We start from the raw sequence: 22,031 nt of genomic DNA, 5'->3' as shown, positions 1-22,031 counted from the left end.
AGATAGGTGGAGGAGCTGATTATAAAGGGGCATCATAAGGGTGTTTTTAGGGATGATGGAATGTTCTGTATCCTGATTGCAGTGGTGGTTGAACAAATCTACATGTGTTAAAATTCATGAAAATGTAGACCAAAAATAAAGGTCAGTTTTAGTATATGTTAATTAAAAAATAAAAATGAAGTAAATTTTAAAAAGGAAACAGTAGAGTATCTTTGGTAAAGTTGGTATTTCTAAAAGAAATTTTCAGAGCTTCATGCCAGTGGTATAATTTCACTGGTCAAAAAATTATTAAATACAACTGCATGAAATAAAATCAAGAAACTTGGGCTTGATTAATCATTTCTAAAATATGTATACTAAAAAAATCATGGAACCATTATTTTAAGGAATATTAGCCCATGTACAAGGAAATTCTACTACTCCCAAGTGAATTTGAAATGTGTTCCCTTATAGTTTAAAACAAGTACCTTGGTGCTTAGCTTTAGAAGTCAACTGCAGTTTGTTTAAAAAAAAAAAATCACTAGTCCTACAAAGCATGATGGATTACAGCATGTTTTTAAGTCTATTTTCTCTTCCTGTTATCCTAATTCATTAAAATTATTATGTGGTTGGGATTTTACATTCACATTATTTATCTAGAGAGTCAAAATCAGAATCTAGAAATACTGCTGGATCCTCTGTCACTAGAATCAAGAATATTTAAGAGAGGAACATTATTTCTCTAGATATAGCACTGGGACTTACATATACTATATGAGATAAGGCAGCATCCCATTAGCTTTATCATGTCTCCCACACTTTGGAACTGTTAGTAGAAGTTCAGAAAGAATAACATGTGTAGGCAGACCAAAATTAAGACCCAAAGATGGGGGGGGGATGCAATATAACAGATGCTGCATTTCTGTAGAAAAACTTGCCTAACAGAATTATATAAGGCTTACGTAGCAAGGTGTGGTTCTAATTATAGTAGATTTTGCCTTTTGAGATCATGCCTGGGTAGTTTTTCACTACTGCTTCTGCCATGGACAGAGGTTAAATGCTTTTTGAGGGCAGATTTGTGCTTGAAATCCATGTCACAACAATGGCATTTGTATGGGCGATCTCCACTGTGTATGTTCAAGTGGTCCTGAAGTGTGCTTTTAGCAGTAAATGTCTTCAAGCACACAGTACACTGAAAGGGCCGTATGCCCATGTGCCCTCGAATATGCCGGTTGAGATTTTTCTTTTGCGTAAATGTTTTCCCGCACTGTAAGCACAAGAACAGCTTATGCATCTTAAGGTGGCGCAGGTAGTTTTCAACATGAAGAAATCCTCGAGGACACCTGGGGCACTGGTGCCTCAGTGAATAAGCATCCTCCAGATTCTGAATCTCATTCACTGTACCATGATTTCCTTCAGTATTCTCACAAAATAAGCTCTGATCTTGGTTCCCAGGAACTTCTGCCACTCTGCTCTCAACCGTAGAATTGATCAGTGAATGCTGTGTTTCAGAGAAATACATGCTTGCTTTTGAAGAGGTACAAGGCTGTGAAAACTGCCCATTTTCTACACCAGCAGTACTAATAGATTCCACATGGAGGATACAAATTTCATTATCTTTAAAACCAATATCTACTGAAGACAGCTCTGGTGACTTCATTTCCTTTCTCTCTGATGTCAACTCTACTGTAGACTGTAAAACATTGCTTTCCTCTTCTTTTACGTGAAAATCTATATTTATAGGACTATCTTCTGAAATTTCAATTATCTCACAGTCTTTATCTGAATTTTCTTCTTCATTCTTAACATCTGGATCAGAGGATTGACACAGGTCAGTATGTTGATTGTTATTTTTCATAGAAAGATCAATTTCCAGATACTTTGACAAAGCTTCTGTGCACTTTTCCACAATGTGAACCATCTGCAGGTAACTAGCAGCTGTCAAGTATTTCAAAAGCTCTTTCCTTTTAACTTCAAGTGCTCCAGTATAGCAAGAGAGCAACAGTTTTCTGCCAACTTCTGCACTCTGCAAGATGGTGATTCTGACATGTTTTGACTGTGTGAGTAAAAACTGATCTCTCATGAAAGTAGAGCAAGCAGCTAAAATCACCTTGTGCCCCTGGAACTCGGTGTCATTAATATAAATTGACACATCACAAAATAAATTCTGCTGTCTCAAGAGATTCATTTTCTGCAAGACTACATCTCCTTGCTGTTCAAACTGGAAGTGCAGGACATCGGATTCAGCAGCCATGGTCACAATCTACGCAAAATAAAACACAAACGTTGATGTAATAGGGAATGCTTTCCTACATTGTCATGGTAAAAACAAACAAAAAATCCCAAACCTTAATTGGGTAAAAGAAAATTCAAATTCTAATCTAGGTGCAAAGACTGAACTCCTATGCCACCATCTCAAAACCGAGAAAATGAAAATGCATTTCTTTTTTACTTCATGTCCCGTTCTTCACTTATTACTTAGTACTTATTTAGTATTACTTAGTACTTATTACACTGAGTTGTACTTAATGGTTTCTGTTTTTCTCCTTGGCTAAATTTTATCTGTTCTGTGGTCCAAGACACTGTTAGTACCCACTACTAAGGGTACTTAACATAGTTTCTCACATTAGAAACCTTAATGTAATCTCCAAGTTTCCTATTCTCCATCACTATTGCAGGTCCTCATTCTGTTCCCTTGGACTATTGCAAGGTCTTCCAACAGGTTTCCCATATTCCAACCTACCCTCCTAAGTGCCACCGGAACTAACATCTTTTAAAACTTTTTTAAAAAAGTTCTCTCGTCTACTTTATTTTTTAAAATCTTTTTATTTATTTGAGAGGGAGAGAGCGAGCAAGAGCGCTAGCAAGAGTGAACACGAGTGGGAAGAGGGGGCGCAGGAAGAGGGAGAAGCTGACCTCCTGCTGAGCAGGGAGCCCAATGTAGGACTTGATCCCAGGACCCTGGGATCTTGACCTGAGCTGAAGGCAGACGCTTAAGCAACTGAGCCACCCAGGTGCCCCCCTCTTCTACTTTAAATCCTCCATTGCTCTCCTCTACCTCCAGGACAGCCTACCCTTCTTAGCAAATACAAGATCCCTCATTATTTGGTCCTAACCATCTTTAAGGCTTTATCTTTGTATCCTCTATTCTCTTTTTCATCAAAGCTCCTTCGACATTGAGATTTTCACCATTGCCCAGACAAGAAGACCGGAATACACTTTTGCACGTTACATTAAAACTGCAGTTCCTCTTTCCAGCTAGTGATTTGGCCCCTTTCAGACCCAAATCAATTTAAGACTGCTGTGACTCCTCCTCCTGTCTCCCCAACAAAGAGTTGGGTTGCTCCCAGAGCACCACGAAAAGGTGCCTGGTTCATCTGAGTTTCTGCAGCGAGCACAGGGGCAGGCACAAGAGCAGGCACAGCGGAGGGAACATCTGTTGAACTGAGCGGGACCCAAGGTGGCCTGGAAGATCCTGCAACTCAACCACACATGGGTCCTCCCGAGTAAGCCTCCCATAGGCCCTGTCGGCCAGGTGGTTGCAGCACCAGTGTAGCCTCCCAGTCCGCGCCTAGGGGCCCTCTACCTCCTCCTCCTCCTCTTCCGGCTTCCCCACCTGCCCGTCTCCAACGCGCTCACTCACCGACTCAGAGAGCCAGAACCCAGCTTTCCGCAGCAGCGGCGGCCCAGGCCGGAAGGTGGACTTAGCCTGGGAGGAAACACATCCGGTGTCAACTAGCTTTACTCCTCACTGGGGTGCGCTTGGCGTCCCGGAAGGACATCCTGAGACATTCTCCCTTCCTCACAACCCCCGCTCCTGGGATGGCAGAGAGGCACCCGTATTCCGGCAAATCCCATCTCTCCTGCCCCAGTTTCGGCGCGCAAGCCGTTCCCCTTCGTGAGTTCTCCCCAGCGTCCGTATCGCAGACGGGTTGTGAGGCTGAGGTACAGCGCGTCCATCGGAATACCCTGCAACGGGACCACTGGGAGGCCCTCATGGGTTGTTACGGGCCGGGTTCTCTCCTCACTGGGCCATCTACAATTTAAAAGGTGGCAGAGGAAAGGAGACTGCCATAAGGATCGGCATTCGAGATTGCCTAGCTAATGACCATCAGGATCTGGTCCCTACCTCTGGATCTCATTTCACCCATCTGTCGCGTGTGACCGTCCACCTCCCCCCTCCCCCCCACCCGCCAGTTCTAGGCAAACCCAGGCCTATCTAAACTCTTGGGGCTGCCTCTTCCCACGTGCCCTAGCTCTCCTCCCACTTATCCTTCAAAATCTCGTTCATAAATCATGTCATCCCTGAAGCCATCCTGAATTGCCCTTGAATTAGTTGGCTCCCACTTGGGAGCCTGTAAGCCCTTTGGCTGCCTTTATTATTGCAATTATCATACCTGTATTGAAATCTGTGACCCATCTGGGCGGAGGTATTTAGGACAGTGATTTATGATCTTTGCATTACCGAAGTCTAGCACTGAGTAGACATCAAGTATTTGCTAAATGAAGGAATGTATGAACCAGGTCTTAAAAGCAGTAGCTCTACCCCCTCAGTAACTGACCCTACTAACAATTTCTAGTTAACCTTATTTGCTTCAGAAGCCATGCTCAGAATGCCTGATTAATAAGTGTTTAAACAATAGGAGTGAAGAAAGCTTTCCTTATTCAAATTTAGGCAATTGAAAAGGAAAGCAGGAGGGAGAGAGAAAAGAAACCACTGACACCAGAGATTTAATTGTCACACTTTTATTAAGGAAACTTCCCCATAATAAGTGAAGAGGTAGTTCATAGTATGTCTAACATACAACAGATTTAGAACAGCTATTCACCAGCTGAAATAAAACATTCTGGTTTGTTTGTTTAGGACAATATTTTAGAAGTGGTGACACTGGTCACCCTCCATTTATAGATCTTCTAATAAACGAAAAGAAAAACACATCTGATTTACCTCAGAGCCACTTCAGTTTGGAGTTTGTCTTTAAAATTAAATAATAAATAAATAATGGTGACATGGTAATTTTTTAAAAACCAAACTATGGTAAAGAGAGTCCTTTTTAGTTATCCTGGGGATCCATAAAATACAAATGCAGAATGACTAAGGTTTTAAAAAAATTTACTCCTCTTTAAAAATATGACTAGTTTTGAAAGTCATCTTCCCTTATAAAATGTAGTTGATATGAGTTAACTTGACCACTTTGCAATACAACCTAAGAAACATGTACAGACAAAGGAGAAAAGTCAAGTCCCACCAAATTAAGAAAATGTCTCACAGAAACAGAACACCTCTCCAGCCAAGAAATGGAGGAGACTGTAAATCACTTCAGTGGTTTGCAGTTGGAAAAGGTGGGAACTGGAAGTTTTACTGATAAAAAACCATCAAGATACTGATTTTAAGTGATTAAGTGATTAAAGGAAGCAAGGCATTTTCTTTATTATTCCTAGTTAAAATCACCTTATCTAAGACTACAATAGACCATATAAGCTCTGTGAGGGCAGGGACTTCAGCAATCTTACCTTGGTATCCTCAGTATCTAGCATAGTGCCTGGCAACAAAGGTGCCCAATAATTGAGTAGCTTCTCAACTACTGAATGAACCCAGAAAGTCTCCAACCAAAGAGGCCAATCTTATTTGAACCCACGCCTTTTAGTCTTCAAACCAGTAACAAAAACAGGACATGAATGTAAGCAAAGGAAGCACTCCAACTTGAAATTTCCCTATGATGAAATGATGTTCAGAGAAGCATTGGTTAACATATTAATGTCTCACTGTTGCATAGAACTGGTACTCTTTGGCTGGATAATATAAAAATCAGAATGCTAGGTAGCATTATTAGACCATAAAAATGAGTGACTTTAGGCATAAGATACCTATTAGTCTTATCACTCAATTTTATTCTCATTGTAAGTGTTTTAACATAAGGTAGAAATTATAACTCCAATCAGATTCACATGTCAATGCATCAAATTATAACAACTCTAAGAATTCCCTGTGACTACTCAAGTTAAACTTCAGTTTTGGTTTATCTGTACATGCATTCTCATAGCTCAAAAATAAAACAAAATCCTGATGGAAACACTGCTTTCAGACAAAAATCAGTTTCACATTTGGATCCTTCTCACACTATTCTTACTCGTCCTTTCCCTCCCTGACCACCACCTAGCAAGTCAGTCACTTGCTTGAGAAGAATGTAATATTCATTCTAACCAAAAAATAATTGACAAAAACACATCCTTCCTGTGATGTTTTGTTTGCAAAATCCGGCTGTCTCAAAAAGCCAACAGGGATTCCCAAAAGTGAAGCACAAACTGGGAGCTTTTTGTTAATATACTTTTGATCATGTACTAAATCTTTTTAAGCCAAGAGATAGTGAGAAATAAGAAGACATTAGCTCATTCTTAGTCACTTCTCTACTTTGGCCAAGGCCACCTCTTTGAGCTTTGGATACCCCAACTTAAAAAAAAAAAGAGGTGGAGTAGATGATCTCTTAAGATTCTCTAAGGACTCTAAGACTCCTATTACCTAAATTTAACTCATGAGTCAAAAGCTACTAAGACTCAAAATTTTATTACTTAACTCTAATATGTGCTTTAGAAAAAACGATTGTGTTTTTTCCATATTGGAAGATCAATTTTGTATTAGTGATCTATCAAACATGGCAAGATGGGACTGTGTACCTTTATAGGAATATCTGAATGCAAAAGCCTGATTGCTCCTCTGTGATCCACCTTTTTTCATCCATTTTAGAAACTAGAGTACAGGAAGAAATGAGAATTCAGAGATTACATTACACCAGACAAAACTCTGAAGGCCAAACTCACCTTTCTGATGGCTAGCCTCTAAAACAAAGTCCAGAAACGGACTCCCAGATAGCCCCTTTTTAGAGAGACCATTATACTTTAGCACATTTTAAGTGTGCCTGGAGCAATCCTGACTTAAAAACATCCACAAGAAGTTACACATTAATTATAAGCATTTGGCTTCTTTTTGGGAAGAACTCCTGTGTAAGTGCTATTGTACAATTGTACTTCTATCCTTTGTTAATTATGTTCCTCATGCTGATCCATGTTGCCGAAAAGATTGTACTCTGGTCTATGTGAACTACTCAGTGACATGAAGCTGGGCCATAATACTGTTGAAGAGTACAGAACAACCCAAAATACTTCATACCAGCTCCAAGACAAGTACAAATGGTAGGAGGCAGATTCATTATCAGTAGGCAATTAACAATAGGCAACCAGAAGTTCTAGCACATTTTCAGGCCAAGAGCAGTATCACCTTATATCTCAGCCTATTTTTTGCCAAAGAAAAATACTATTCACTTCCCTTAGCATAGCATCTATTAGTGGGCTGTAGGTGATGTTATTAACTTATTGGTACCTTCAGAATGTGCCCAGTGAAAAGCCTAAAATAGTTTCAGTCTAAGAAAAAGTCAATTGTTAGGTAGACAAATGGAATACTCCTTGGAAAAGGAAAACAGACATCACGAGATAAATAATTCAAAACACAAAATGGAAGAGGGCAAAAGGAAGGCAAGACCACTCCAAGTGGTAAGTTGCCTGGTCTGTTAGTGCTTTGACTCACCCCTACAACCTGCACAGAGGCTTTGGAGAAGTCAAACTAGCAAAATCACTCCTAAAAAGACTCGAGACTATTGCCACGTTTTCAGTCCATTCTAAGTTGAGAGCATAAAGCCCCTACTCAATTCACACAAGTACTATCATTTCTTAAGTTCAAGACAGCTTGGGCCAGTTTACCTGCATCCAGGACCTGTGTTGCATCAGGCTGTGGCTGACACCCTTTAGAGTCTGTGACTGTTGTACATGCAAAAGAATCAAAATCCACTGTGAGGTCTTGCACATTTCTTTCATTGGCATTATCAAAGCTGTTTTTGCCATGCAGCTGTTTAAGATGTTTCCTCAAAACTGGCTTATGTGCAAAAACCATGTCACAATAGTTACACTTATGGGGCTTATCTCCACTGTGAAGGTTAAGATGATCCTGTAAGGAACACTTCTGAGAAAAGGTTTTCCCACAGATCTTACACTGGAAAGGTTTAATGCCGGCATGCACACGCATGTGTCGATGAAGGTTGCCTTTCTGAGTAAAAGTCTTGCCGCAGAGTAGACACATAAAGAGTTTGTGCATTTTTAAATGGTTGGCGTAGTTCTCCAGGTGACGAAACACCCTGGTACACTTTGGGCACTGGTGATGCCACTGTAAGCCTTTGTCTACACCTCGAATATTAGGCCCAAAGACATCTTTTGAGGCCATGATGATATTATCACTGCCTGCGTAAGAGAGGGCATAATTGTGGAGATGGTTTTGTTCTATTTCACTTACTCTGTTTTCCACAGTTGAATTTATCAGGGAATGCTGGGGCTCTGATGAATGTAAAGCAGTGGGTTCAGAAGAAATAAACTGGTTCTGATCTTTTTTACTTCTAACCTCGGATACATCCCCAATAGATTCTACCTTAACAATCTGAATATCACTGTCCTCCATATCCATACTGTCTTCAGATGGATGAATACAAGGTGAATCCTGCTTTGGGGAGCCTCTGGCATCTCCCTGCTGTTCTTTTGACTGGGGAGAAGCACTCTGCGGTTCACATCCCTCTTTACTATCCATTGGTTGTTTTGGCTTTATAAACTTCCACAAGGCCTGTGTGCACCGTTCTACAATGTGGCTCATCTGAAGAAAACTTGCAGCAGTCAAATAATTGACCAGTTCCATCTCAGGGAATTCCAGCACACCACTATAACAGGATAAGAGCAATTGTCTCCCCACTTCGGAACTCTGCAATATGGAGATTTTCACCTCTCTGGAATCATTCAGTAAAAACTGGTCTCTTAGGAAGGGGGAACCTGCAGCAAACACAATTTTATGCCCCTGTACCTCAATATCATCTATGAGAACTGTAACATCACAAAATTTATTCTCTTCTCTTAATTTGTTCATTTTTTGTAACATTGAATCTCCATAATTTTCAAACTTGAAGTGAAGGAGATCTGATCTTTCAGACATTTTGGCAGACCTAAAGAACAGAAATGTAAAAAGGATGAATTTAAGAAAATTCAAACAATTAAGATACCTGGATTTTTCCTTCCAAAAACAATTTGTGTTGTCATATCTCTTCGTATGTATCCAAATGAAATTTTCCTTGAAAGAGGAAGCTAGTGTAACAGCTTTCAAAGGCTGTGAAAAATTATTCCACATCAAATGTCAATTGCACCTAAGGAGTAGACTTGTATCAGTGTAAATAGTTTGGCATCCATTCAACTTTTTAAGATACTTAATACAAGAATAGTGCTTGAGCTACTTTAAAAACATTTTTTCTCTTCTCAAATGAGAATTCTATCAGGTTTCAAAAACAAACTAAAAATATCCCAACAAATAATAAAGTAACTATTTTCTTTAACATGATACTGTGAACCTGCTTCTTCAAAGACAAAATGTTTTCCTTTGCTTTCTATTTTAAAGAACTGCAGTGACCTTGCTTGCCCCATTCCTGGGTAAATCCTCTTCTATTTAAACTGATGTGCATTTATTCATACAAGCATTTCTGCAATAAACTGAAAGTAATAGACTTAAAGGCACAATGTTCAGACAGTGTCAAAGGCACAGGTCTTTATCCTGTGCAGTTTGGACAGATCTAAACTCTCAAGCAACATTTCTTGATATAGAAAGTAAATATTTTATATAGAAAAAACAGATGAGGCACTTGGTGGGAATCTGAGTAGGAATAAAGTCAATCAAATTAATAGCTTATAGATTCTGTTCTTTCTTTTTATTCCTGTTTACCCATCATTGCTCATCAACTGGACCACTAGAACAGGATCATGAATGTTTCTTGGGTTCCAGCTTCTGTTCCTTCTAGTCCAACTTCTACACCAAATGTCAACTTTCAAAAAAACTTGATGTGATTATATCCAACCCCCGCCTAAAATCCTTCTGTGACTTCCCACTGTCTCCTGGATGAAGACTAACCTTTGAGGATAAACTAATGAAATAAACCAAATAATAATTAAGGTAAACATTGGCATAACCAATTCAACCATGGAGAAGGTGTATGCCAAACTCTTTCCCTGTCCCTTTATATAGCAATTCCTTTGGAGAAAGTTCCTATGTTCTGATTCTATACTCTGTAAATGATTTTCTGATAATTTGTCTTCCCATGTTTCTCTCTAAAGGGAAGGATGAATTACCTATGTGAACATGATAATTCCAGTCCACCAGTCATTGTAAAAATAATAAACTGGCACTCTCTTTATATACCAGTCTTCTGGAAGATCAGTAGGTATATCAACTCTACCCTTGAAAAACAGCTCTACAATCTCAGTGCATCATTAAATTCAACTTGAACTTTGTGCATTTATCAACTCCATAGTTGAGAATCACAAGAGACAATCAGCTGTAATTGGCGACATGTAGATCCTGAAGCCCAATCTTTATAATTTATCTTTTATAACAGTGACTGACCAAGGCTCATAGAACACCAGTTCCTTAAGCAGAGTCCAGGTCTTACTCATACTGCTCAGTGCCTGGTGCATGACAGCACTCTATTGACTCCAGGCCTTAGTACAGTTAATTAATTCTCTTTCTTTTTTCTTTTTTCTTTCTTCCTTCCTTCCTTCTAAGTAATCTCTACACTGGATGTGGGGCTCAAACTCATGACCCCAAGACTAAGAGTGGGATGCTTTATCAACTGAGCTATCAAAATTCATCACTCCTTTATTTATTGAGATGCCCCTATCAACCTCTTAGACTAGAACAGTTGTCTCTACTGGACCCATAGCATAGCACTTCCAACATAACATTCAAAATATTTTAAGTACTTGTTCCTTCCCCTCCAAACTGCAAGCTTCATGGCATTTGAGGTAAACATCTCCATCTCACTCAATGAGGCTAATGCTGGGAACCTGCATCTTCTAGGGCAAAACACTTTTTCCTTTTGCTTCAAATTCTACTTCCTACAGCCACATTACTGGCCAGACCCTCTTCTGTTCAAACTGGTCTGTCTTCCCATCACCTAATATTGTGCTAAACACACAGCAGGTGCTCAGTTTGTTTGTTGAACCTATAGAATTTGTTTGACAGTGGAAGGAAGGAAGACCTGCTGTTAGGAAGATCAGCTCAGAGTCTGTAAAAGCATTATAGGTGTAAGGCCATGAGAGTCTAGAAAGGAATGAAAATGGGAATAAGGAGCAAGAAAAAATAACAAAAGATATTTTAAGAACTTGGTGATTGACTAGATACAGAGAATGACCAAAAAAAAAAAAAAAAAAAAAGGAATGTGTAAAGGTCCCAAACTTAAGAGTGAAATGTCATTGGAAGAAAGGTGAAACATAGGAGGGAGAAATGGCATGGTTTATTAACAAAAATAGACATACAGAAATTATAAGCTTTTCCTTTTCCTTTGTATAAGCCTTTCCTTTCCCTTTCCTTTGTATAAGCTTTTTCCTTTCCTTTTCCTTTGTATGCATCCTGAATGTATAGGTAATGAATAATCACAATAAAATGACAAAGGAAGGATATAGAGAAGCAAATGCAGCATCAGAGAAAAAATGGTGAATATCAAATAAAAAGGAAAAATCTAGGAGATACGAGAAACATATCAATAAAGAAAGCAGCAAAATTGTATTATCACTGGTTAGTTTCAGCAATTTCAGTGGCCTCATACATTCATTCTGGAAAGTGAATACCCCAATTTATAACCAGAAGTTATAAAAATGACTGTTGTTTCAAGTGGCCAAACAAAAGGGGCATTCTTTTTTAGAGTTCAGCTTGTCCTCAGTCTACCCTCAGGTTAGTATTTTCCTATACACACCCAAAAATGATCATTAATTCCTTTCATCTATAGGACGATAATACTCAGAGTGCTTTAGACAAACTATCCTTAGGAATAATTGTTCCCTGAAGCTCTAAAGATGAGGAGCTGGAGTACTTCCTACCAATCAGTCTCAAGAAACTTAACAGTGAGAGCAGCCCAACAGGTAGGTACCCCAGGAAAGTGCCTGCTTTGATTTCTCTGCTATAGTCCAAGAATGTGAGGAAAATTTGTTCTGTTTACTTTAAGAAGTTTTACCTAATATATGTCAGTGTACTCTATTGGCTGTCTTTGATAAACTCTTATTTCTGGACCACACAGTTTATCCCTTTAATTGATTCCTGCAACCAGTTTCTCTTTTCAATACAATATTAGTTGTCCTAGGACAAGGACCAAGTGTTACTTTATACACAGCTCATTCAACAAAAACTAGCGGAATAATTAACTCTTCAATGTCCCCTATGAAATTATTATTGTTCTATGATAGAGAGGCCCTCGTTTGAGTGTCCTGGGGAAAATCCCTTTCTAGCGTTTGTTACCAAAACAGTTTTGACAATGTAAAACCAAATTTTAAACAATTTTTTTTTTTACTTTTAAAAATGTCAAAATGAAAAAGAATAATTGTGTTTCTTATAAATTGGCTTAATGATAAGAGAAAGGATAGCTAATCTTTATTGAATCCTTGCTATGTCCCAGGTATAGTGCTAAGTGCTTTACCTAAATTGACCCACCTAATCCTCAAAATCCTTAGGCGGTAGGTATTATTAGCATCTCCATTTTGCATATGAGGAAACTCAATCTTGGCGGATATAAGTAACTTGCTCAACTTATGAGAGGTAGAAAGTATTAAGTGTTAGAGGTGAAACTTGAGCCCAAGCTACGTGATGCCAAAGTCCATGTATGAAACAGTAAGACTAGGTGAAGTTTTACCTGATAATAATGTTAACTGTGTAACTGTTCAGACTCCCTTCCTCATATCCATTCAGCTGTACATTTAATATTTTTAATACTTTTGTGTATTCAGTTATGCTTCAATAAAAGGTTTTTTAAAAACAAAGAGTACGATGTAAAGCCAAATTTGTGTCCAGTCTAGAGGACTTTAACAGTAAGCCTTTTATGTACTAGTCTTATTCTTTTTTTTTTTAAGATTTTATTTATTTGACAGAGAGAGACACAGCGAGAGAAGGAACACAAGCAGGGGGAGTGGGAGAGGGAGAAGCAGGCTTCTCGCTGAGCAGGGAGCCCGATGCGGGGCTCGATCCTAGGACCCTGGGATCATGACCTGAGCCGAAGGCAGACGCCTAACGACTGAGCCACCCAGGCGCCCCTGTACTAGTCATATTCTTGATTGCATTTTATTCCCTTATCCTTGTTTTACCTTTCTCACCTATTTTTTTAAATTTTTTATTGTTACGTTAATCACCACACATTACATCATTAGTTTTTGATGTAGTGTTCCATGATTCATTGTTTGTGCATAACACCCAGTGCTCCACGCAGAATGTGCCCTCTTTAATACCCATCACCAGGCTAACCCATCCCCCCATCCCCCTCCCCTCTAGAACCCTCAGTTTGTTTTTCAGAGTCCATTGTCTCTCATGGTTCGTCTCCCACACCTATTTTAACTTTGTTTTTTCCATCTTTTGTGTATTTATATTTGTATACTAAATCTGAATGCCATTGCAAGTAACTGTAATTAACTTAAAAGTATAGCAGCAGTTATTTGTAAGTTTCATAAAAATAACACATAATTCTAGATTATAGAAGAGCTTTGAGTAACTGAAAGAAAGTAAAGAACTTATCAGGTAGAATAGAAACTTGGTCACCACATTCTGTTGATTCTTTCCTCAGAATGACTTCCAAATTCTCTCTCTTTATTCTATCATTGCCATGGTTCAGGCCCTTATCTATTACCTAGGCGACTGCAATTAAATCTGCATACTGCCAAGTTTCTATTAGCAAGTTTTTTTTAAAAAGATTTTATTTATTTATTTGAGAGAGAGTGAGCTCGAGAGAGCAAGAGCGAGCATGCAGGGGGAGGGAGAGGGAGAAGCAGGCTCCCTGCTGAGCAGGGAGCCAGATGCAGGACTCTATCCCAAGAACCTGGGATCATGACCTGAGCCACCCAGGCACCCCTATTAGCAAGCTTTGAATGACCTATTTCTCAAACATCAATGTAATAGGAATATTCTCACTGAAGATCACTTTCTCTTTGTTATATTTATACAGTTCTTTCATAATTATCTCTGTAACAAATGTGCCAACTGATCTGAAAATTTCCCCTTGTTCAAACAGGAGTAACCAAAAAGGATCAGTGGATATTCTAAGTCGGACAATGTTTACTGCTATGCTACAGGCAGTGAGAAAATACCCAAGTTTCTTATTTCAAATACCTCTAATTACTTATAAGGAAAATCTTTCTATTCCACATAAGAAACTCCCAAGCTATACGTCAGTCTATTTTGTCATCTACCTCATAAAAGTACCCTTATCTTTCAACTTAGCACTCATAACTACCTGGAAATCTTTCTTTGTTTCTCATTAACATCATACTCCATTTTTCAAAAAGGTTGCATTACACCACAATCTTTCTCTCTATAAACCTCAATCTTTTTCTTCATTTGGGTAACTTTCATGACACAACATTCTCCAAGTTATCAATCTTTTGTTTTGTTTTTACTTTTAACTATAAGTAATATACACAGAAATATATCCTTCCTGGAAAGTTTTTCAACATTATAGATACTGTAAAAGTCTCCTTTCCCAACCATCTTCCACTTACTACTGAGTTTAACTTTGGTCCTTTTTGACTCTCCTTCCCTCCATTTGAAAAACAATACTTCTATATGCCTAGCCCCAGAAGATATAAGACTATGTTTCTTACACATAAACTGTACATATTGTTTGGCAACTTTCTTTTTTCACGTATTGTTTTTGACAGCTATATATGTTGAATAGAGATCTAGTCCATTCTTTTTAAACTGTTGTACAGCAATGGCCAAGTTGCTTAACTACTGGCCTCAGCTTTCCACCATTCTTTTGCTTGTTTGCTCTTCAAGGTCCAATAAATTGTGTAAAGGTAAATATATCCTTCAAAGCTTAGTCCTTGATTTTTTTGCTGTTTTTTCAAGGCTTACTTCCTCTGAGAAAGCCCATCTCGTTGCTCCATGTTTTATTTACATGCTCTATTTTTTTAAAAAAAATCCCTAAATCTCCATCCTTATGGCCAACCTTAGCCAAACTTAACTTTACCTCAAGTTACTCAACAATACCTGCCCTAGGCTACTATTCTATTGCTTGAAATGTGTGATGTCTAAACTCCTGCACTGTCTAAAACTCAGTAAGTCAAAAATAAAAATTAATGGTGAATGGCTCTAAGAACAGTGGACATGAAGGCAAGGATACCTGTAGTATGCTATTACTCTAGCAGATCAAGATGGAAATAATGAGGGTCTGAATACTGACAACAATCATATGGATAGAGAGAGGAAAACAGATTTGAGAGATATTTCAAAGAACTGATGGACTTGGTGACCAAGGTGGGGTTCAAGAAAGGATAGTTTGAGATGACTCCAAGACCTTTGATTTGAATGACTGGATTAATTTGACACAGTGTCACTCAGTAAGCTAGGGAATATTGGAGGGGATGATCATGGGTCTGGTTTTAAAATGTTTAGTCAGAGACTCTTACAATGACGTGAAGCGGAAGATTTATTAGCTAGTTGGATATGAGTCTGAAGCTGAAGAGGAGACCTGATTATAGATAGTAAGTGATAGATGAAAGCATGGCATAAATTGACCTAATTGTGAAAGAAATTGACCTAAAGTGGCATTGGTTGGAAGAGGATATAAGACAGAAATAAAAAACAAATATGTAATATAAACATACATCCATTACTTACCTTCTCAATTAGGTTCTCCTTCCAAGCCTCTCCATTTTTTATCAATGAACCTATCTTTGCTTAAAATTTTCCCACACCTTTCACTCCCATATTCAGTCACTGCTTAGTGCAGTGGATAAAACTATGGATTCTGGAGCCATATTTCCTAGGATGAAAACTCTGCTCAACCACTTACTAGCTGTGTGACCCTGGGCAAGTTACTTAACCCCTTCTGTGCTTCATTTTCCCCATCTGTCAAATAGTAATATTACTTCATAGCGTTGTTATGGGAAATTAAAAATTAAATTAATGTTTAAAAGAGCTTAGAGCAGTGTCTGGAATGTGCTTGATAAGCATGTTAGGTGAAAAAACAAATAAAGCCTGTCAATTTTCTTCATGAAACACTTCACATGTGGCCTTTTCTCATTCTCATTTAACATCAAACCAGTTGAGGTCTCCATTATTTCATAAATTGTGACCTCATCACTCTACTAAAATTGCTTTTGAAAAGGTCTCTAATGATCTCTCTCTTTTTTTAAAAGTCATCGCTATGCCCAACATGGGGCTTGAACTCATGACCCCCAGATCAAGAGCTGCATGCTCTACTGACTGAGCCAGCCAGGTGCCCCACTAATTATCTCTTACTACAGGAAATGCAATCTTTTTTCCCCCCTCTCATTCCCCAAATGCTCTGCATGAATTGTCCCAGTGGACCCTCCTCAAAATTCCCTTCTCTTGATTCTGGGTCTTCTTGGTTGCTGGAACCCTGTACTTTTATACATATCCCCTACCTCTGTTTTTGCTATCCCACGAATTCATTCCCCTTTCTGCTTCATAAATGCAACATTCCCCCAAAATATTCCCATCTTTCTCAATACTTCCTTCCTGATGCCAAATATTACTACAGCTTCTACTTCTATGCCAGTGACTCGAACTTTTACCTCTAGCCACAGCACTGAGGTTAAGCTGCAGATTTGCATTTCCAACTCTATACTGGACAGTCTTATGTGGCTGTTCCATTATACCTTTAATTACACATGTCCAAAAAAATAAATTTGTAATCTACAAGGTTACGGTTTTATAGCTGATAATAGCATCAACATTCTCCAAATGCCAAAGGCCTAAAACCTCAGAATCAGCTTTGCTATCTTTCTCTCTCAACATCCAATTTATTACAGAGTTTTCACACCATTCACTCCAGCATACTTCCCTTCTTTCCAGTAACACTGTCATAATTCCATTTTAGGCCTTCATTAACTTTCACTAGGCTGATTCCATTACTCCTTCAAAAGAATTTCCAATAAGAGTACGCAGACATTAGTTGAAGAGTCCATAATCAGCTTATAGACATTTCTTTTCTATAGGCTGACTTCTAGAACAACATGGCTGTGCAAATCTGACTGTATAAGTCTCCCGCTTAAAACTCTTTTAAAACTACCCATCTCCTTTAGGATTAAACCTTCCACTACCTGGACCTCAGCCTACTTTCCCAGCCTCGTATCTCATCCTACGCACAAGAGCCCCCTATTTCCTCCTCTTCACACACAAGTTACGCTCAGTCATTCCTTCAGAGCCTTGCAAACTCTTCCTTCTGCCTGAAAAGCTCCTCTCCACTTCATCCTCTCCAAGAAGTATAATTCAGACCTCACTTTCTTTCTTCAGCCTTCCCAGCAACTGCCCGTTGGGCAGTTTACACATATATGACTGATATACAAATCGCAGGAGCAATTATTTGTTTATAACTGGCTCCCAAACTTGACCCTGGAAAACTGGAAGGGTATCTTAAGAAGCCCCAGTACCTGGCATAGCGCCAGTAATAGAAAAGGTGCTGCAGCCACTGGCCGATTTAGGGGAAACCCCGGCAAAAGGGTAACCTCGGTCAGCACGCATAGTGAGCCTAGCGGGCCGGCACTGAGGCCTTGCCAGGGCCTCAGCTCTGGCACTTCCTACAAGATGCCAGAGTCAGGCGTCCAAGCCAACTGCCAGGCCCTCGGCTGGGGTCCCGGGAGGAGGTCCCTGGGGCATAGTTAGGCTCCCCACTCCAGACGCAGGGAAGGGAAAGGGGCGGGGCACAGCGTGGGCTGGACCAAGGGTTCCTTAAGTCCCACCGGGCCTAGGCCAGCTCCTCGCCCCCATCCCAGAGCAGGTCCCGGCCAATCCAGGGCCCCAAGGGGGCTCCCTCTTGAGAGACCCCGTACCCCTGCCCGGCGCTCCGGCCGCCTCCGCACTTACAGACCCGGGGGAAGGCCACCGTCAGGATCCGGCACCGCCAGGAGCTCCGGCCCCTCGGGGCTCCGGGAAGGGGGAGGGGCAGGGAACCCGAGCCAAAGGGGGACCCAACGGAACCGGAAGGGCAGCCCTCGCCGGACAAAACAACTTCCAGGTTCCTTGGTCCTCTCCACCAATCGGAGGAGTCGGAGGGTGACGGGGCCCGGAGAGGGACATTGCGCGCGGAGGAAAGGGTGCAGAGTATCCGAGAGGCCTGCGGCGAACTCGTCGCCGGCGACTCGAAGGTGTGGTGGTTCCTTCGCGTCCCGGGCTCAGGCTCCGTGCGCTTCGCCGGTTTGCAGCGGCTCCTCTGGAGCTGGGCCTCCGCCGCCTGCTGCCGCGTGGGCTTGAAGGGTGCCTCCGCACTTGAGCCTTGGTAAGACCCTCCCGCCCAGGGATGTGGACTCGCGGAGCTGGGGCCCTGAAAGCAGAAGGTGGTTTACTCCCCTCGCTTTTGGATGTTGGTGTTTCCCAGAGATCTCTTTCATTCCCGTGGCTTCCGTTACCCACAGCGTGCTGACCATTCAGAAATCACTCTTGCCAGCCGAGACAGGTCTCTTGAGCTCCGGGGCCAGCTGCACAGAAGACATCTCCAATTGGTTGTCCCAATCTTAATGTACCTTTTAATTATCTCAAGTTCATATGCAGACCTGCTTCTTATGGTCTGTAGTCCTTGTGTTGGTAAACGGCATCATCCACGCAGTCCTGCCGACCAGAAAACTTGTCATCGTTCTAGAATCCTTTTCCTTCTCCTTGCTAATTCAGTTGCTCGCTGGGCTCTCCTTTTTTTCTTGGGGGAAAGGGGTATTATTGTGGTCAAACACAGTATAATTTTAATCATTTGTAAGTGTAAAGTTCGGTGGCATTAAGTACGTTCACAGTGTTGTGTGATAGTCACCACAGCTGTACCCAACTTCATATTCTTTTTATTTGGATATCGTTTTTCCAGCACCGGTTCTAGAAAAAACTGTCCTTTACCCTTTGAATGGTCTTGACACTTTCGACCATATATGTGACGGTTTATTTCTGGGCTCTCTGTCTTATCACATTTGAGGAAGTGTGAGTACTCCAACTTTATGCTTTTTTTTTTTTAAGATTTTATTTATTTATTGGAGAGAGAGAATGGTAGAGAGAGAGCATGAGAGGGAGGAGGGTCAGAGGGAGAAGCAGACTCTCTGCTGAGCAGGGAGCCCGATGCGGGACTCGATGCCGGGACTCCAGGATCATGACCCGAGCCGAAGGCAGTCGCTTAACCAACTGAGCCACCCAGGTGCCCCAACTTTATGCTTTTTCAAGGTTGTTTTGGCCCTTTGAAACTCCATATAAATTTGAGGATGACCTTTTACATTTCTGAGAAAAAAGGATGTTGTAATTTTGATATTGTGTTGAATCTGTAGACCACTTTGGGTGGCATTGCTATTTTAACAAGTTTAAGTCTTCCTACTTGTGAATACAGAATGTCTTTCCATGTACTTAGGTGTTCATTGATTTCAGCAATGTTTTCAAGCTTTCGGGGTATTCTTTTTGATAATATTGTAAATGGAATTGCTTTCTTCCTTTTCATATTCATTGCTGGTGTGTAGAAACAGCTGATTTTTGTGTGTTGGTGTTATACCCAGTAACATCGCTGAATTTTTGTTTTGTTTTTGCTTTAGTAGCTTTCTTGTGGGTTCTTTGAGGTTTTCTTTCCATATAATTCATGCTGTCTGTGAATAGAGATAGTTTTACCTCTTCCTCTCCACAATTTGCCTTTATTTCTCTTTCTTATCTAATAGTTCTGGCTAGAATTTCGGGTACAGTGTTTAATAGCAGCAGTGAAAGGAGACATCTTTGACTTGTTCCTGATCTTAGAGGGGTAGCTGAATTATTGAGTATGGTGTTCAGTGTGGGTTTTTAACAAATACCTTTATCATGTTGAGAAATTTTCCCTCTTTAACTAGTTTTCTGAGAGATTTTATTATGAAAAGCATTATGGTCTGTCACATGTCTTTTCTGCATCCATTGAGACGATCGTGTTTTTTTTCTCCTTGTTTTATTAATGTGATATATTACATTGATTGATTTTATGTTGAACCACACTGCATTCCTGCAATAAATCCCACTTGGACATGGCAAATAATCCTTTTAATATGTTGTTGGATTTGATTGTCTTAAATGTTGTTGAGGATTTTAGCATCTATATTCATAGGAGATATCAGCCTGTAACTTACTTATGATGACTTTATCTGGCTTTGGTATCAGGATGATGAAGGTCTCATAGAATGAGTTAGGAAATATTTCCTCTTTAATTTTTTTGGAAGAATTTGAGGAGGATTGGTGTTATTCATTAAATGTTTTGTACATTTCTCTAGTGGTCATCTGGAACAGGACTATTCTTTGTTGGGAGTTTTTTGATTATTCAATCTCTTTACTTGTTATATTTGTGTTGAGATTTTCTTTCTTCTGAATCAGTTTAATTTATATGTTTCAAGGAATTTGTTTCTTTTCTAAGTTACTTAATTTGTTGGCATACAGTTGTTCATAGCATTCTTTTATAGTCCTTTTATTTCTGGAATGTCAGAAGTAATACCCACTTTCATTTCTGATTTTAGTTATTTGCATAAAGATCTGTTGATTTTGTTGTTCTTTTCAAAGAAACAATTTTTGGTTTCATTGATTTCTCTCTTTTTCTGTTCTCTAATTTATCTCCACTCTCATCTGTTTTCTTTCTTTCCCTCTGCTAGTTTTGGGTTTATTTTCTAGTTTTTCTTGTTTTGTAAGGTGTAAAGTTAGGGTATTATTTTGAGATCTTTCTTCTTTTTTAACGTAGCCATTTTCAACTATAAATTTTCCTCTGATCAGTGCCTTCATTGCATTCTATCAGTTTTGGTATGTTGTGTCATCATTTTCATTCATTTCTAACATATATTCTAATTTCCCTTTTGATTTCTTCTTTGACCCATTGGTTGTTAAAGAGCATGTTATGTAATTTACATGTATTTGTGTTACTGATTTCTAACTTCATTCCATTGTGGTTGGAGTAGATACTTTGTATGATACCTGTCTTTTAAAATCTATTGAGGCTTGTTTTGTGGCCTAATTTTATGGCCTGTCCTGGAGAATGTCCCATGTGAATGTAAGAATAATGTGTATTCTGCTGTTGTTGGGTGGACTGTTCTGTACATATCTGTTAGGTTTAGTTGTTTTCTCAGAATGTTCAAGTCCTCCGTTTCCTAACTTATCTCCTATCTGGTTGTTCTATTCATTATTGAAAGTGGAGTATTGAAGTTTCCAATTATTGTAGAACTGTTTATTCTTCCCTTTAATTCTGGTCATTTTTGCTTCATATATTTTGAGGGTCTCTTACTAGGTATGTTAATGTTTATAATTTTTATATAATCTTGCTTTATTGAAACTTTTATTAATAAAGTATCCTTCTTTGTCTCTTGTAACCTTTTTTTTGGATTTAAAGTCTATTTTGTATGGCGTTTTTATAACCACCCCAGCTCTCTTTGGTTACTATTTGCACGGAATTTTTTTTTTTTTTTTAAAGTAAGCTCTAGGCCCAACATGGGACTCAAACTTATGACCCTGAGATAAAGAGTTGCATGCTCTACCGACTAAAGCCAGCCAGGGAGTCCCTGGAATATCTTTTTAAAAATTCTTTCACTTTTAACCTATTTATATCTTTGGATCTAAAGTGAGTCTTTCCTAGACTATAGATGGTTGGATCTTTTTTTTTTTGAAATCCATTCTGCTCATCTCTGTCTTTGACTGAAGAGTTTACACCATTTACATTTAAAGTAATTACTGCTAAGGATGGAATTATTTCTGCCATTTTGCTATTTCTTTTCTGTAGGCCTTTGTGCCTTTCATTTCTTTTATTACTGTCCTTTTCTGTGTTTTTTTTTTTTTTAGTGAAAAGTTTTAATTCACCTCTTATTTCCTTTTGTGAATATTCTATAGGTATTTTCTTTGTGGTTGTCATGGGAATTTAACACCAAAGAGTTATAGCAATCTAACTGAATTGATACCAACTTTAATAGCATACAAAACCTCTCCTGAATAGCTCTTCCCTTTCTTTCTGTTATTGATG

General features: G+C 39.4%; 2 protein-coding genes across 12 annotated transcripts in view; one reads left to right on the top strand and one right to left on the bottom strand.

Annotated features, from left to right (window-relative positions):
* Positions 1-506: 506 nt before the first annotated feature.
* On the bottom strand, positions 507-18,012 carry ZBTB26 (zinc finger and BTB domain containing 26). Of its 11 annotated transcripts, none has more exons than XM_073905776.1 (3): positions 17,921-18,002; positions 9,072-9,212; positions 507-2,242 (listed from the first exon to the last, which is right to left on the bottom strand). In XM_073905776.1, the coding sequence occupies exon 3, from the start codon at positions 2,231-2,233 to the stop codon at positions 962-964; it is 1,272 nt and encodes a 423-aa protein (XP_073761877.1). In that variant the 5' UTR covers positions 2,234-2,242; positions 9,072-9,212; positions 17,921-18,002; the 3' UTR covers positions 507-961. The 11 variants fall into 11 exon arrangements, with proteins under 11 accessions (XP_073761877.1, XP_025744326.1, XP_025744327.1 ...); XM_025888541.2 differs by lacking the exon at positions 9,072-9,212 and adding an exon at positions 3,623-4,015 and having other exon boundaries at positions 17,921-17,981; XM_025888539.2 differs by lacking the exon at positions 9,072-9,212 and adding an exon at positions 7,735-9,014 and having other exon boundaries at positions 2,084-2,242; positions 17,921-18,012.
* A 120-nt stretch (positions 18,013-18,132) lies between these two features.
* Positions 18,133-22,031, top strand: part of RABGAP1 (RAB GTPase activating protein 1) — a 156,967-nt gene continuing 153,068 nt past the window's right edge. The window contains exon 1 of the mRNA XM_073905768.1: positions 18,133-18,332. The gene's annotated coding sequence lies outside the window, so the exon portion shown is untranslated. The remainder of the gene's footprint in view (positions 18,333-22,031) is intronic.

This window comes from Callorhinus ursinus, unplaced genomic scaffold, assembly GCF_003265705.2.
Source record: "Callorhinus ursinus isolate GAN/ISIS: 27379988/994484 unplaced genomic scaffold, GSC_fseal_2.0 scaffold24, whole genome shotgun sequence".
NCBI lineage: Eukaryota > Metazoa > Chordata > Mammalia > Carnivora > Otariidae > Callorhinus > Callorhinus ursinus.
The sequence above is the reverse complement of the archived record's forward strand: the minus strand, read 5'-3'. Positions and strand labels throughout refer to the sequence as shown.